We start from the raw sequence: 14,467 nt of genomic DNA on the forward strand, positions 1-14,467 counted from the left end.
AACTAAATGACTTAATATATTTAAGGTACATACGTAACATATTGCATTTATCCCAAATGTAACGTACTTAGGAATCCTTGTAGTATGTATGAAAAGTTTGGAATGAAATAGTTTGATTATATGAATTTGTATACCATTTTATTTTATTTAGTTTTTATTCAAAGTTTACACAAGCAGATGTTAAGTTAAAAAGAACAATATCAATGAACGGTTTTTAATATTAAACAGTATGTGTAAAAGTATAACATACTTATCCTGTGTCTGATATAACACGCAGAAAAGGCAACATTTACAATCTGGCATGAAAAAATACGTAGTAAAAACGTCGCCTTTTCCACAGTCTTTTCGCGTCTCTGCGTTGTTATAATGTTGCGAGCACGTAGCCGTTGCCTTTATAAAAATGGAACGTTGTATAGACGTCGTTATAACGTAAATGTGATTGCTGGGACTGTAAATTGAATTGGGGCCGGCAAATTGACCGGAGAATTAGGGAAAAAATAACCGAAAATGTTAAGTCTATGATATAATGGCAAAAGTTGCAAACCTACACACACCTGGTAATTAGGTTGATTTCTGATTGTGCTCCTCTTGTGTTTAATCAGGTTTATTATCTGAACGTGCTCCACCCGAACTTTGTTAATAAAACATCAGTTAAATACACTTTCATAAATGAATTCTAGTTCTGAGTAGGTCAAACCACTGACTGTGTTGTGGAGCAATGAAGGTTTACCCAAGCATCTTGATACTCTTCAGCTGCCAGTTTCTTCACACTCTGGGTAAACGTTGTTGTAGTTTTAAGGAGAATGTTTTATTAATATTTAGAAGTCTCTGTATTTGCAGTCACTGATTATTTTAATTATTATACCGTGTTTTCACAGCTTTAGATTGTACCGTGATGAGCGGTAACCTGAAGCAGATAGATGCTGGATCAGGATTCGTGGTTGGAGTAAATGATCTTAATCAACCGTTTTACCTGCTCGAAAATATCTTCATAAGAGTCAATTTGTCTCTAAAACACTTCAGTGTTGGTCCTGCTGGTTGGTTGGGGGTGAATTCAACAAACCACATCTTCAAGCTTCAGAGTGGTTCCTCTGTTCAATTTCCAGGTGAAGAGGATTACAGAGAGCAAATATACATCAATAACAAGTTTACCCAGTTATGAATTTACATGTTTTATTATTGAAGTATTTGAGCAACAATCCTGAGGAAATCCACTTATTGTTTATGGTTCCTATTAAACTAATGATTCCTCCTTTATTTTTTTTATTTTTTTTTAAAAGGGCGTCTCAAACAGGTGGATGCTGGAGGTGATCAGATCATTGCAGGTGTCAATATGAATGATGACATATTCTGTTTAAATATGGATGCTAACAACAAATTGCCATCCAGCACTACTCCTTGGGTTTTACTGAATGGAAAGCTGAAGTACTACAGCTGTGGTCCATACAGCTGTTGGGGAGTGAACAGCAATGACCAAGTCTTCATCATGAAGGTAATCGCACACCGTTTAATACAAGAGTTGGAGAACAAGTTTAATATGCCGTTTTTAACAGTAAAGATCTCTTGCAAGTGTTTTTATTTATTTATTTTTTTTATTTATTTTTTTTTTAATGACAAATATGAAGCAATAAGCACAATGAAAGCTGCAGAAAGATTTTCCTGATGTCTTTCTTTTGGTCTAATGCAGGATGTGTCTAATAATGTCTGTTCTGGGTCTGGCAACTTCATGAATATTGGAGGACTTCTGTCCATGATTGAAGTAGGAACTGATGGCAGTGTCTTTGGTGTCAACTATCAAGGGAGCTTATTCCAAAGGTGAGCCTGAACAGTCTTATATTACAAGTTTAATGAACAAAACGATGCATTTAATGATTAAACCAAACGCAGCATTCAAGAAACACTTATTGTCTTTTGCAGAATTGGCGTCACCCGCTCCAACCCCTCTGGGACAGACTGGCTCTCAATGGTTGCCTGTCCCAATGGCCACAAGCATGTGAGCTTTGACCTGGGTGTGCTGTGGGTCGTGTGTGTTGACGGCTCCATCCGTAAATGTACTTTATAATCTGTGTTGCTCTGCAGCAACAGAGGAGCTCAGTCATTAAAAGAAATCTGAGCAATCTGTCGAAGTAACTATAATCAAAGTTATAATAAAAGGAAAATGATAACAGAAAGCTTGATGTATTTCCTTCTGTCTTTGTTACTTCCATAATGCTTTGGTTTAACAGCAAGAATCTCATCAGTGTTTCTTTTGTGTATCATTCGGTTCGCTGATTCTGTGGAGAAGTTTCAAGTGATGCACAGCACCACCATAGAAATGTATTCTATTAAAAATATCTGACGTTTATTCAAATAGTTTCTGTCTGATTAGAATTGTTACAAGCAGGCCCAGAAGAATACATGTTTGTCTAATTTTTAATGTACTTAAAGGGGCTATATGTAACTTTTTTTTTTTTTTCCCCCCCAAAATAAATGTAACAATAGCCTTTTTATTTGACCATTTATGACTCAAACATCTCCTGATGAGCATACTGACACCTTGTCAGCTCACAGTGGGTGCACCTATAAGCCTGTATCCTATTTTCTGTCGGGTCGGATTTTTCGCGTGCTGTCTGCAGATGTGATGTCAAGCGCGTTCATGTTAAACGTTTCAGATCACTCTGCCACCACCGCTAGTCATATATATTGCAAACAAATTTAGTTTCTCCAACAATATGTATTTGACTGTTCTTACCTCTGTAAACATAATGTTGACTTCTTTGCAGCGGATGAATTGTCAAGTGTATACGTACGAGAGCGAGCAGAAAGGAAGAGCAGTTCCGTTTTTTGGCCACAGGTGTCAGTCGTGAGTTTAAATTTCAGAAAGTTACATATAGCCTATTTAAGTCTGCATTTTTTAGATGTTAATACATAATACTGTGTTAGATTCTGCTGACATATTAGGGATGTTGGTTCTAGTTTCTTTAGCAGATCCTGTCAAAAATATGTATTAATGTCCAGAACAAATTAACACTGCGTTTTGTCTGACATAATAGCTATGAACTAACTTTTCTATTACACCAAGAGCTAAAAATCAGGTGAACTGCAGGAAACATGATGAACTTATAATAAAAATGGTGTGCATATTTGTTAGACTTAATCTGAAATAAAACAACTAAAAATCCCAAAGTACAAACAATAAAAAAAAACTCCTGCTTAACATCATCCTGTGACAAAGTCCTTGAAATAGGGACATTCTTTTATCTTCGAATTACAGGAAAAGCGTGAATCTCATGAAATGATTTAACTGAGTATATACATTCAGAAATATGAAAAAAGGTGTACAATAAAAAGTTAAAATTAAGACATTGTTTTTACCCTTAAAGTTGCACACACTTACACAAATTTCTATTGAGAATCCTCAGATCCCTCAAAATTTGACAAGAACTAAAGAGCAGAGCCTAAACAATACATACACGACACAAGAATAACAACGACATTTGCAAGAAATTATTGCTGAAAAAACTGAAAATTGGTCCTTGATCTGAGAAATCACAAGGGTGTGAGAAACTTAACCTCGGTTCCTTAAGATAAGGGAATGAGATTTGCATTGTATGCTATAGGGAAACTCCTGTTTACTCTGAATACTGAAGCCTGGTTTGTTCATGTCTGTGTAGCTGCATGAACAAATAGTGCTTCCTGCCTGGTTTTCTCTTCAAGTCTAGTCTGCAGCCTGCCCTGGAATTTACACCTGTTTGGATTACTCTTCGTCTTGCTGATTTTTGCTCTGTTCGCCCCTCAATTAATCTTTGGACTGTCTATTTGGATTCCCCTTTTGCCTTGCCCATTCTGATTACGTTTGCCGCTGATCGAACCTCGCCTATCCCTAGATTACTCTCATGTCTTGCCTGTACTATATCTGTTAGCCTGTGTTTGATTTTGCCTGTTATGACCATGCCTTTAAATAAAAGCTTGCATATGGGTGCGCCCGCTTCCCGTCTCGTCAGCCCTGTTACAGGAGGGACAGAAATCTCTCAAGATTTGACTTATTATATACAAGTATAATACTGTATAAATATTATATATAACTATTGTCATTTGTGTTTTGAAGTCTTCAAATTTGTGAAACAACATGAGGGTGAGTTGAATTTCCTTTAAGAATTAAATGCATTAGAATTAATTACGCTTGACATTACATTTTGGGGGTTTAATCTAGTTTTTTATTAGAGTATATCACGGCCACTTTAATATATATAAAAAAAGACACAACAGAACTTTAGAATGGCATCATGCTAACAATGTAGAATTATCAAGAAAACAACTTTATCGGAATATGTTAATATGCTTAAACATTAAAAATTAATTAATAATATGCTTGTTTTTCATAACTTGTTGATCAGTGGATAATACTCAATTTTTTCAATGTTTGAATATTTATTAAAAAAAACAAGAACACTCATCCATGTTTGTATTAAAACAATTTATTAATTTAAACTTTAAATGAAAAATTTAATTGACCTTGATTAAGAATTCAAAGTAACATTCAAACAACCAATGACAATACCTTTGTGTTGAGCTACAACTGATATCCAGAGGTAAATGTTTACAGAGCCAGTCATAATAAATCACTTTAATCTAACGCTTATCTATTGGCCTATTATGCGAGCTTTGAAGATGCAACAGTGCTAACCTATACCTTCAGAAATTCAGAATGAATAGAAACACTTTAAAAGTAACTACAGATAGAGCATTTGATTAGCTGTTTAAGATGACTCTCTCAGAAACTTAGTCCAAAACACCTAAGCAGCATGTCTGACAATGCAAAGTTAGAAATAGTTAACTAGCTCAGTCAAGTCCTCTGCACCCACAAACACTGTCAAAAATGCAATAAGTGACACTCAAAACGACTGAAAATTCATTTTATCTTGAAAACTATTCATCACTCATTAACCATCATTTATTATCATAATGCCCATTTTGTCTGATTTATTCACATAGCTAGCTTGTTTTCTTTTTCAGTGTAGTTTCTAAGGACCTCATATGAATTTTAACAGTGCTTAATAATGCTTCATGGTGTGTTTTTGGTCATGGTCAGGGTTGCTTTGTCATTCAGCTAACAAACTTAGTAATACTGCTAGACTAACTGGCAAATACAATGACAAAAAACATTACTTTGAAGTCAGGGTGCCAAGTACAGTTTAAGTCAAAAGTTTACATACACCTTGCAGAATCTGCAAAACGTTAATTATTTCACCAAAATAAGAGGTACTTGGGTACTTCAGCACTGACCAGAGTAAGATATTTCACAAAAAAGACGATTATATATAGTTCACAAGAGAAAATAATACTTGAATTTATAAAAAATTACCCTGTTCAAAACTTTACATACACTTGATTCTTAATACTGTGTTGTTACATGAATGATCCACAGCTGTGTTTTTTGTTTACTGATAATTTTCTATGAGTTCCTTGTTTGTTCTGAACAGTTAAACTGACTGCTGTTTTTCAGAAAAGACCTTCAGGTCCCACAGATTTTTTGGTTTTCCAGCACTTTTGTGTATTTGAACCCTTTCCAACAATGACTATGATTTTGAGATCCATCTTTTCACACTGAAGATAACTGAGGGACTAATACAACTATTACAGAAGAATCAAATGCTCACTGATGCTTTAGAAGGAAAAAAACAATGCATTAAGAGCTGGGATGAAAACTTTTGAACAGAATGAGGATGTGCACATTTTTATTTTGTTTAAATGATAAATTTTCTTTTTGCCCAAATATCACATTTTTTGAAGACACGTTCCCCAGAGGACAAAAAAGTTAACTCCTTCCCTGACTGCAACCGGCTGATCTCGTTGACTGCTGCCTATAGCCGTGGTTCAAGTCGAACACACCCAGATGTTTCTCAAAGGCTCTGAACACACCTAGCTATTGTGGCTGCCGTATACATGACGCATTGCCATGGAAACAGTAAGGCAAAACATTCAGTGAATTAAAACTTCAGTGTCAAGATCAGTGTAAGTAACATCCCACCAATTACAGCTCATGCTGGCTACTGTGAGGTGGCGGCAACTTCCTGATGTCATTATTCTGGATGAGCTGGAAGTAGAACAGGATGATCTCTTCATAGTTCTGAATGGAGATTCTCTCATTCACACCATGAAATCTAAAGGAGGAACATCAGTGTTTAATCATAAAACACAAGCATGAGTACAAAGAGCATTTTTCCTGTCTTACCTCTGAGGATCACCTGGTTTGAACCATGATGGAGCAAAGCGATATGCATCTTGGGTGATGTCCTTGTAGTGACGGCTGTCAGTGTTGCCAACACAGATACCTGTGAGAGAGGAAATCATAGAGCAGCTAGAAGTGGCTCTTCACAAGTCAATGATGTATGTAAGAGGTGCTTGAGCAGAAATGCATCACTTGACGTACCTGGGGCTACCGTGAGCTGAGGAAACATGCTCTTCACAGTTTTCTTTATGATCTGGAAGCCAAACGCCTGCTCACCATAGGAGCTGATGGGCAGTGGGTCGAATCCATTGACCAGCTCTACCTTCACACGCTCATCTGATACAGTTGACTCAACCAACTCCAGAACCTAAAAGAAGACATACGATTAAACTACGAAATGGTTCGAAGGAAAGGGTTTTGATTCTAAACATTGTACTCACAAACAACACTAGACTTTCATTGTTTAGACACAGAAACATTTTTGAAACTATATTTGTGTACCACCGAAAAAAGAAAGTCAAAACAGGTACCCCTCTAGAGTTAATCATTTATTAATCAAGTGATTTTTGAGAAACACTATAGAAGGTGTGAAGAGCAAAAGTTAATAGTTGAGCTATCAGAATTATAGGCTGGACTGAATGAGTCATTGTTGTGGCTACAGTGTGACCTCTCACCTCCTGCAGTGTTTGGGCTGAGTGGATGCGGAAATTGACAAAAGCTTCAGCGTATGACGGGATTATGTTAATCTGTCAGAGAAACAGAAATAATCAGATCTCCACTCTTGCTACTTAGTGAAGTACAACAAAAAAGAGAAGCCCACCTTTACACCCGAGTTAAACATTGTGACTGCAGTCGTGGTCCTCACAAAAGCGTTTGTGTCAGGTTTTCTCTCCAACACCCTGCATATGAAAAGCACAATGTAAGTAACCCGAAGTAAGCTGTTTTCTGTGAATGTACGAGACTTACGGTTCATTATCCGATATAGGGAAATGACGAGAAGAATAACAAAGTGCAGTAAACTGTAAAACTGTTTGTTCATAATTAAGATAACACATTAAAATAATAATATTACATGTTTATTTTTATACCTTATGTTTTTTTTGGCATGCTTATTTAAATACATAAAAACAACTTTTATTTATTTTCCATAATAGCCTTATGATTTTTTTCTTTACAAATACTTTGTTTTGTATTTGAATTTTTCTGGTTATTAAATTAAGGCACAAAATATTCACTTAATTTTGGCAGACAACAGGGATTTACTATTAAAATTAAAACATAGAAGAAATATTGTGTAATCATTCCTTAAAAAAAATAAACAAAAGTTGTAATAATTTTAGTAGAATCTGTAGTTAGTATTACATACAATCTACTAAACAATAGTTATGTTTCTGGCACAACATCTTCAAGTTAAACCGAACTTTTATTTTGACGGGTTGCTGTTAATACCCTTTCAATTTTTAAGTGTATATAATATGAAGCAAGTGTAACCTGCGTCGCGGCGACAGTGCAACCCTCACTTACAAACAGTGAAATATGCAGGTGAGCGTGAAGTGCACCGCTTCAAAATTTGGACCAGTGATCAGAAGACCAGGTTCGCTCAAGAGACTGCGTCAACAGCAAGGGGAGAAAGAATTTGTGACAAACACTCGTTGCGTTAGAAAATTTAGTATGATGTATTTAAGGAATTTGAATAATGAAGCATCACATCACACAGGAGGGAAAGGAAAAAAAAACAAATATATATATATATATATATAATGACCAGGAGAACAGCAAGAATTTGCCGTGGAACAATTAAATGTAACCTTATTATAGCCCTTATTTATATTTCCTATTTAATTTATAATTATTATTGTTTTTTATTACCTATTTAGTTTCAAGCTAATAAATTTAATTGACCCTTATTCTATTAATATATGTATATAATTTAGTTGTTTACCTATTTATTCAGTTCGTTTCTAATTGGCTCATTTAGGTTAAGTATACGTTTTAAATTCAAATACAATCCTTCCAAATGATAATCCTTTAAAAATACCCTTTTTACTCTCGTTCTCCAAGAAAAATAAATAAATAAAATATAAAAAAATGAAATGAAATACAATAAAACTTGAAAGGGAAAAAAATAACAGTAGAGAAAATAAAATTACAGGTCAAATTACAGCCTAATTAGCAGTCTCAATATAATTCAGATTCCTCTTTATATATATATACACACACTAATTCTCAGTTCCAGTTCGAATGCCGCTCCCACGAGATCCTTCTTCCGCAATGTATCTCAGATCAACACAGTTCAATTCAGATGTGTGCTCAATCATACCACTCTGTTCGTTCCTTGATTCACAAGCTCGGTCCTTCCTTATATGGGCAATTGGCTCGCCAGTTCCCGCTCGCAACGGTGTTTCCGATGTGAAGCAAGCAGGGACAATTCACATACAACTCTTCTTCAAAATCATCAGGTGTCCAGGAAATGTGCAGCATCCGACTCAGAAATGACAAAAAGTAGAAAAGAAGAAGAAACAAAAGGAAAAGGGAAGAAAGAAAAGACCCAACCAAGAGAACTCAATTCTCGGGTATGAAGAACAAAACTCCCAACTTTGGATATGTATTCTCTTCGTAGCAATCAATAACACATTCACTCGTAAAGTTTGACTGATCAAACTCAATTCGCACTTTAATCTAAAAGTCTGTCAATTGTTTCTCTGATTTAACTCTTGGTTTGTTCGTTCTAATTCTCTTGTTTCTTTCTTTAGGATCGCACCAGCAGTTTCTCTGACTCGAACTAGCCGCTTCGCTGTCTCGTCAAAAGTGTTGCATCACCCTTGCCCTGAAACCACCTTTTAAGGCGGGGCTAACTCCCACTCGTTGAATTGAACCAATCTTCGTCTTGCTAAATAGGATAACTTTTCTAAATGAGTTTTATGATTTTAGTTTATGCATTTTCTCTTAGAATCTTAAACTTTCTATTTTTTTTTCTTTCCCCACAGATATTAATAAAATAACTGTTTTATGTGTATATATATATATATAAATATATTCACAAGTGTTAGTCCTTATATATATTTTTTTTTTCTCTCTCCTTACATCAACAGAATCTCTTCAGCGATCTGGGTTACACAAGGTTTACTTAAATGAAACTGTAAAATGCTCAAGAAGTGATTCTCAAACCATTGTTAATGTATTTATCTCCTCATTTGGTAAGACAGATGCTGAAATCAACGCAAGCCTCATGCGCGCTTCAGTAGGGTGTAGCAATAGAAACTGTGTTTGTGTCATTCATGCACAAAGAGACCTGCAGATTATGCAGGATTCGTATATAAATAGTCTTTTTGCAGCTTAATGTTTACAGATACTGCTCCACATCATCATTTTTATTACGTGTAATGACCTACTTTTGATTAATTCATTCAAATTCTGTTTTTTTGACTGTCCGCTACTCCTCTGACGATTCTTTTCGCATTGTGGAAATTATATGGCCCTTAGTGATGACAATCACAGGAAGGAAAAAAAAATCCCATAAATATTATTAAATTGTTTTTGGAGGTCCGAAAAGCTTTTAATGTGGAATCCTGTATAAAATATACTTAGTTACTGTAGTGAGCATTAAGGTAACCAATATGAACTACCTGCCGAGTAGTGGAGAGAAGAGCCACAGATTAGACATGATGAATCTGAGAGGCAAACCAAACTACAAAAGAAAATAAGAGAAATGGTTTTCACGTATACATAAAGCAGGTCGGTATTTCATCAATTGTGGCCTGTAAAACCCTCAACTTGTAGCGTTTTACCTTATGGGCCAGGTGTTCAAATGTGCCACGCTCAGGACCATAACCAAACAGCCTGGGCATTGGATTTTCCTCCAATCTGGAAAAAGATATTACAAAGTACAATATAGCTTAAAAGGGTTAGTTCACCTAAAAATGAAAATTGTGGCATTAATTACTCACCCTCATGTTGATCCAAACCCTTAAAGGAACACTCCACTTTTTTTGGAAATAGGCTAATTCTCCAGCTCCCCCCGTGTTAATAAGTTGATTTTTACCGTTTTGAAATGCATTCAGCCGTTCTCCTGTTCTGGCGATATCACTTTTAGCATAGCTTAGCATAAATCATTGAATCCTATTAGACCAGTAGCATCGCGTTCAAAAATGACCAACGAGTTTCGATATTTGTCCTATTTAAAACTTGACTCTTCTGTATTTATATCGTGTACTAAGACCAGCAGAAATGTAAAGCAGCGGTTTTCTAGGCTGATAAGATTAGGAACTACACTCCCATTCCGGCGTAATAGTCAAGGAAGTTTGCTGCCGTAACATGGCCGAAGCAGGCGCATTAATATCACACAGCGCCTGAAATTAGATCCCAGCTAGGTAACTTCCAATGTGACCGGTGCTAAGTTTGTGTAATTCCGGTTGTTGCAGCTGTCAGAGTTGCAGCTGGTAAATTGTTAGTGGCTGGATTTACCTGTGTGTGATTAGCTATGGTTATGTGCATTGTAAGGGGCTGTGATAGTAAGTCGAAGACGTAATCTACTACCATCTTTCATAGAATTCCCACGAAAAAAAAAGCAATTTCGACTAATGAATCAATGGCTGGCTGCTCTGAACATAGATCTCAAAACACCGTTAGAAACGATCAAGAAATGGCGTGTTTGCTCCGAGGATTTTGAACCAGATGACTATTTGGATAGTTTTACCGATACTACAGCACGGCGTCTAAAGGACACGGCGATCCCAACCATCTTCAAACTAACGTTACAGACAGGACAACAAGGAGCATCGCCCACGGCTGTAAGTGAAACATGATTAATTGCTAACGTTACCTGTGAAATGCAACCCCTGACGACTAGGTTTGGGCGAACAGTTGGCGTAGTATTTGCTATGACCAAATTCCATGTGTGATTGCAAAAGAAAGTTATTGCGAACAGTCGGTGGTGTTTTAAAGTCAGTTTTGAGTAAAAAGTGTACATCATGAATGTAAGCCTGAAAATGCAAACTGACAGTATGCATTTAAAATCTTTATATTATATAATGTAGCAGGAATAACTTACTCTTGCGACAGCTGGCCATTAGGTCCACTCGGCGTGTGACGTTTTTTCTAGTTTATTTTGTCAAACCGGAAAAAAAATCGACTATTGCAGGATGCAGCATTGCATCCAAGTCCTCGGATGTTGCGACCTGACACTTCCTCATCAGGTAGATCCACCCTTGCCATCGATGGCAATACCTGGTCCCACTCGCGACAACACAGGCACTCACTTTTAGTTGGCATGGGTTGGCAAGCCCCACCAGCGCGAATCTGCTCTCCTCATCCCTTCTGTCCCAGGCAGTTCAGACACACTTTCTTGTCTTTCGCGTACCAAAACCTTAGCTTCAGTGAATTCTGGTTCAAATTGATACGGTTTAGGATCTGCACCAAAGTAAATATCTTCTAAATCGTCTCTCACAAATGTCTCCATGGCGAGGAACGCTGTCTGTGCTGTGCATGCACGTTGGATATGTTGACGGAAGTAAACATTTGCACATGTGCTGTGTGGTATTACTGCGCCTGCTTCGGCCATGTTACGGCAGCAAACTTCCTTGACTATTACGCCGGAATGGGAGTGTAGTTCCTAATCTTATCGGCCTAGAAAACCGTATCTTTACATTTCCGCTGATCTTAGTACGCGATATAACTACAGAAGAGTCAAGTTTTAAATAGGACAAATATCGAAACTCGTTGGTCATTTTTGAACGTGATGCTACTGGTCTAATAGGATTCAATGATTTATGCTAAGCTATGCTAAAAGTGATATCGCCAGAACAGGAGAACGGCTGAATGAATTTCAAAACAGTAAAACTCAACTTATTAACTCGGGGGGAGTTGGAGAATGAGCCTATTTCCAAAAAAAGTGGAGTGTTCCTTTAAGACCTTCATTAAATGTTCAGAACACAAATCAAGATATCTTTTATGAAATCCAAGAGCTGTCTGACACAACTGAACTGTTCCCAGACCCAGAAGGGTAGTAAGGACATCGGTAAAATAGTCCATGTGACATCAGTGGTTCAACCTTAATTTTATAAAGCTACAAGAAGCTACAAGTTTGCATGCAAAGAAAACCAAATAAACAACTTTAATCATAATGGCGGAAGATGTGATTTGGAGGAGAAGAATTGTTAAATAAAGCCTTTTTTTTCTTTGTGCCCATACAGTATTCTCATAGCTTCATAAAATTAAGGTTGAACCACTGATGTCACATGGACTATTTTAATGATGTCCTTACTACCTTTCTGGGCCTGGGAACATTTTAGTTACATTGCTCTCTATGCAGAGTCAGAAAGCTCTCGGATTTCATCAAAAATATTTTAATTTGTGTTCTAAAGAGGAACAAAGGTCTTACGGGTTTAGAACAACATGAGGGTGAGTAATTATTTTTGGGTGAACTATCCCTTTAAATACATTTCCCTCAGTCCAATACTCTTGTCATACAGCTGTTTTGAGAATAACTTAAATCCATCTTTACATTTTTCCAATTGTTTTACAATAATAAAGTGCTTTAGGGGTTTCCACTTGCCTTTTGACAGCTGACGCCAAGATGCCAATGGTGCTCTCTCTCGGCGGCATGGATGAATGCCCTGGAGCTCTGCTGACGCTTAGCTTTACTGTTGCTTGACCTTTCTCACTGATACCTATTCTACAAAACACACACAGGGGGCAAATATTACACTTTAATTGAATTATTAAATGGCACTGCTAATAGAAATGCTCAGAATAACAGTCTCACAGTGCAGCAGGTCCATCCAGGCCACTTATGACACCATCCAGCACTGCCAGGCCTTCATCTAAAACATACTGGAGCTTCACCCCACGACTCTTCAGGAGCTTCACGATATTGACTGCCCCATGTAAACCATTCACCTGACAAAACCAATAAATAAGTGCATTGAAAAAAGTATTCTAAATTAAGCTACTACTAGGCAACTCACCTCCTCATCGTGACCCAAACCAATGTAGAAGGTTCTCCGAGGAGTGTAACCTCGTTCCAGCAGGTATTCCAAAGCTTGAAGGATCCCCTTCAAAACATCATTACAGTTAGCATCTGGTTGGCCTGAACAGATCAGTGAAAAACAATGCAGTGCTGATTCACTGTACCATCACAGACTGTTTATTGTCTATGGTTCCTCGTCCATAAATAAAGCCATTGAGCTCTTGTGCAGAGAAAGGTGGAGCCTCCCATCCATCCGCCTCATCGGCCGGCACTACATCAATGTGTGCCAAAAGCATGTACGGCTCTAGATCAGGCTCGCTTCCTGGTACCGTGAACAGGTGACTGTAGTTTTCAACCATCTCATGATGGACCAAGCTGGATGAGAAGACGTTTGGAAAGACTGAGAAAGAATAATAAATATTAAAGAGCTTAACAATTGGTTGCATTTTTAGCCTAAATTATACTTGTCAAAGGCTGTCCAAACTAAATTTTGTGAAACAACTGAACATGAGGTTTTTTTCATGCTGCAAGGTCCACATTATGTCACATCATGTGTACAATTTTTGTAATGAGGAAGACCCAGTGGTAACAGAACTGACTGAACTCAAAACTCGGACACAGCTAATTATGTTTTTGGTTATTAAAATTGGTTCTTACAGTAACGTTAATTAAAATATTTTGTATATAAAATATATCTGTTGTGTAACGCATGTCTCACCCTTCCTCAGCAGCGTGTCAAACTCGCGCAGCGCGCTCCTGTTGAGATTTGTCTCAGTAAATGACACAGTGGGAATCTGAATGGCCGCTATTAAAGAGGTGAAAACAAGACATTACAACATTTGTAATATCTTCAGCAACACTTTACGCATGTTGACAGCACATCCTTTATCTTCGTTAACTGCATGCAACTGTATGAGTCTTCCTGATCCATCTATTCACGTCACGTGATGAGCTGCATGTCAAACTGGGTTAACAGTCGCGACATAAACATAAACAAACATATTTCTTCGTTGTTTGTTACCTTTGAAATTTGCCAGCTGATTCGTTCTCTGTTCTGGACTTAAATGAAGAGAAATGGCTGTTGTATTTTCCCATTTTCCCAGCAGAAGCCCTGCGTCCGCATCAAACGTGAACGTCCTAACTGTCGCAACAAGAAACAAAACAGTAATCGAAAATATGACACTAAACAGCAGCACTTTGAGAAACTTAAAACATTTCCACTGAGCGCTATGGCCTGTCATGTTTCAGGAAGTGCGAAAGACAGTAATTTCATGGCCAGAGTACGTATG

General features: G+C 37.1%; 2 protein-coding genes across 2 annotated transcripts; one reads left to right on the top strand and one right to left on the bottom strand.

The window, feature by feature from the left end:
• The first annotated feature begins 709 nt into the window (after positions 1–709).
• On the top strand, positions 710–2,062 carry LOC141291656 (fish-egg lectin-like). Its single transcript, XM_073823812.1, has 5 exons — positions 710–776; positions 879–1,106; positions 1,281–1,492; positions 1,688–1,815; positions 1,918–2,062. The coding sequence occupies exons 1-5, from the start codon at positions 719–721 to the stop codon at positions 2,060–2,062; spliced, it is 771 nt and encodes a 256-aa protein (XP_073679913.1). The 5' UTR covers positions 710–718.
• Positions 2,063–4,441: 2,379 nt separating this feature from the next.
• On the bottom strand, positions 4,442–14,467 carry pm20d1.2 (peptidase M20 domain containing 1, tandem duplicate 2). Its single transcript, XM_073823325.1, has 13 exons — positions 14,200–14,467; positions 13,897–13,983; positions 13,343–13,578; positions 13,177–13,263; positions 12,975–13,108; positions 12,765–12,884; positions 10,000–10,075; positions 9,838–9,899; positions 7,032–7,110; positions 6,886–6,957; positions 6,413–6,578; positions 6,215–6,314; positions 4,442–6,143 (listed from the first exon to the last, which is right to left on the bottom strand). Exons 1-13 carry the CDS (start codon positions 14,417–14,419, stop codon positions 6,014–6,016), a joined length of 1,569 nt encoding a protein of 522 aa, XP_073679426.1. The 5' UTR covers positions 14,420–14,467; the 3' UTR covers positions 4,442–6,013.

Source organism: Garra rufa, chromosome 18 (assembly GCF_049309525.1).
Source record: "Garra rufa chromosome 18, GarRuf1.0, whole genome shotgun sequence".
In the NCBI taxonomy this organism is placed as follows: Eukaryota; Metazoa; Chordata; class Actinopteri; order Cypriniformes; family Cyprinidae; genus Garra; species Garra rufa.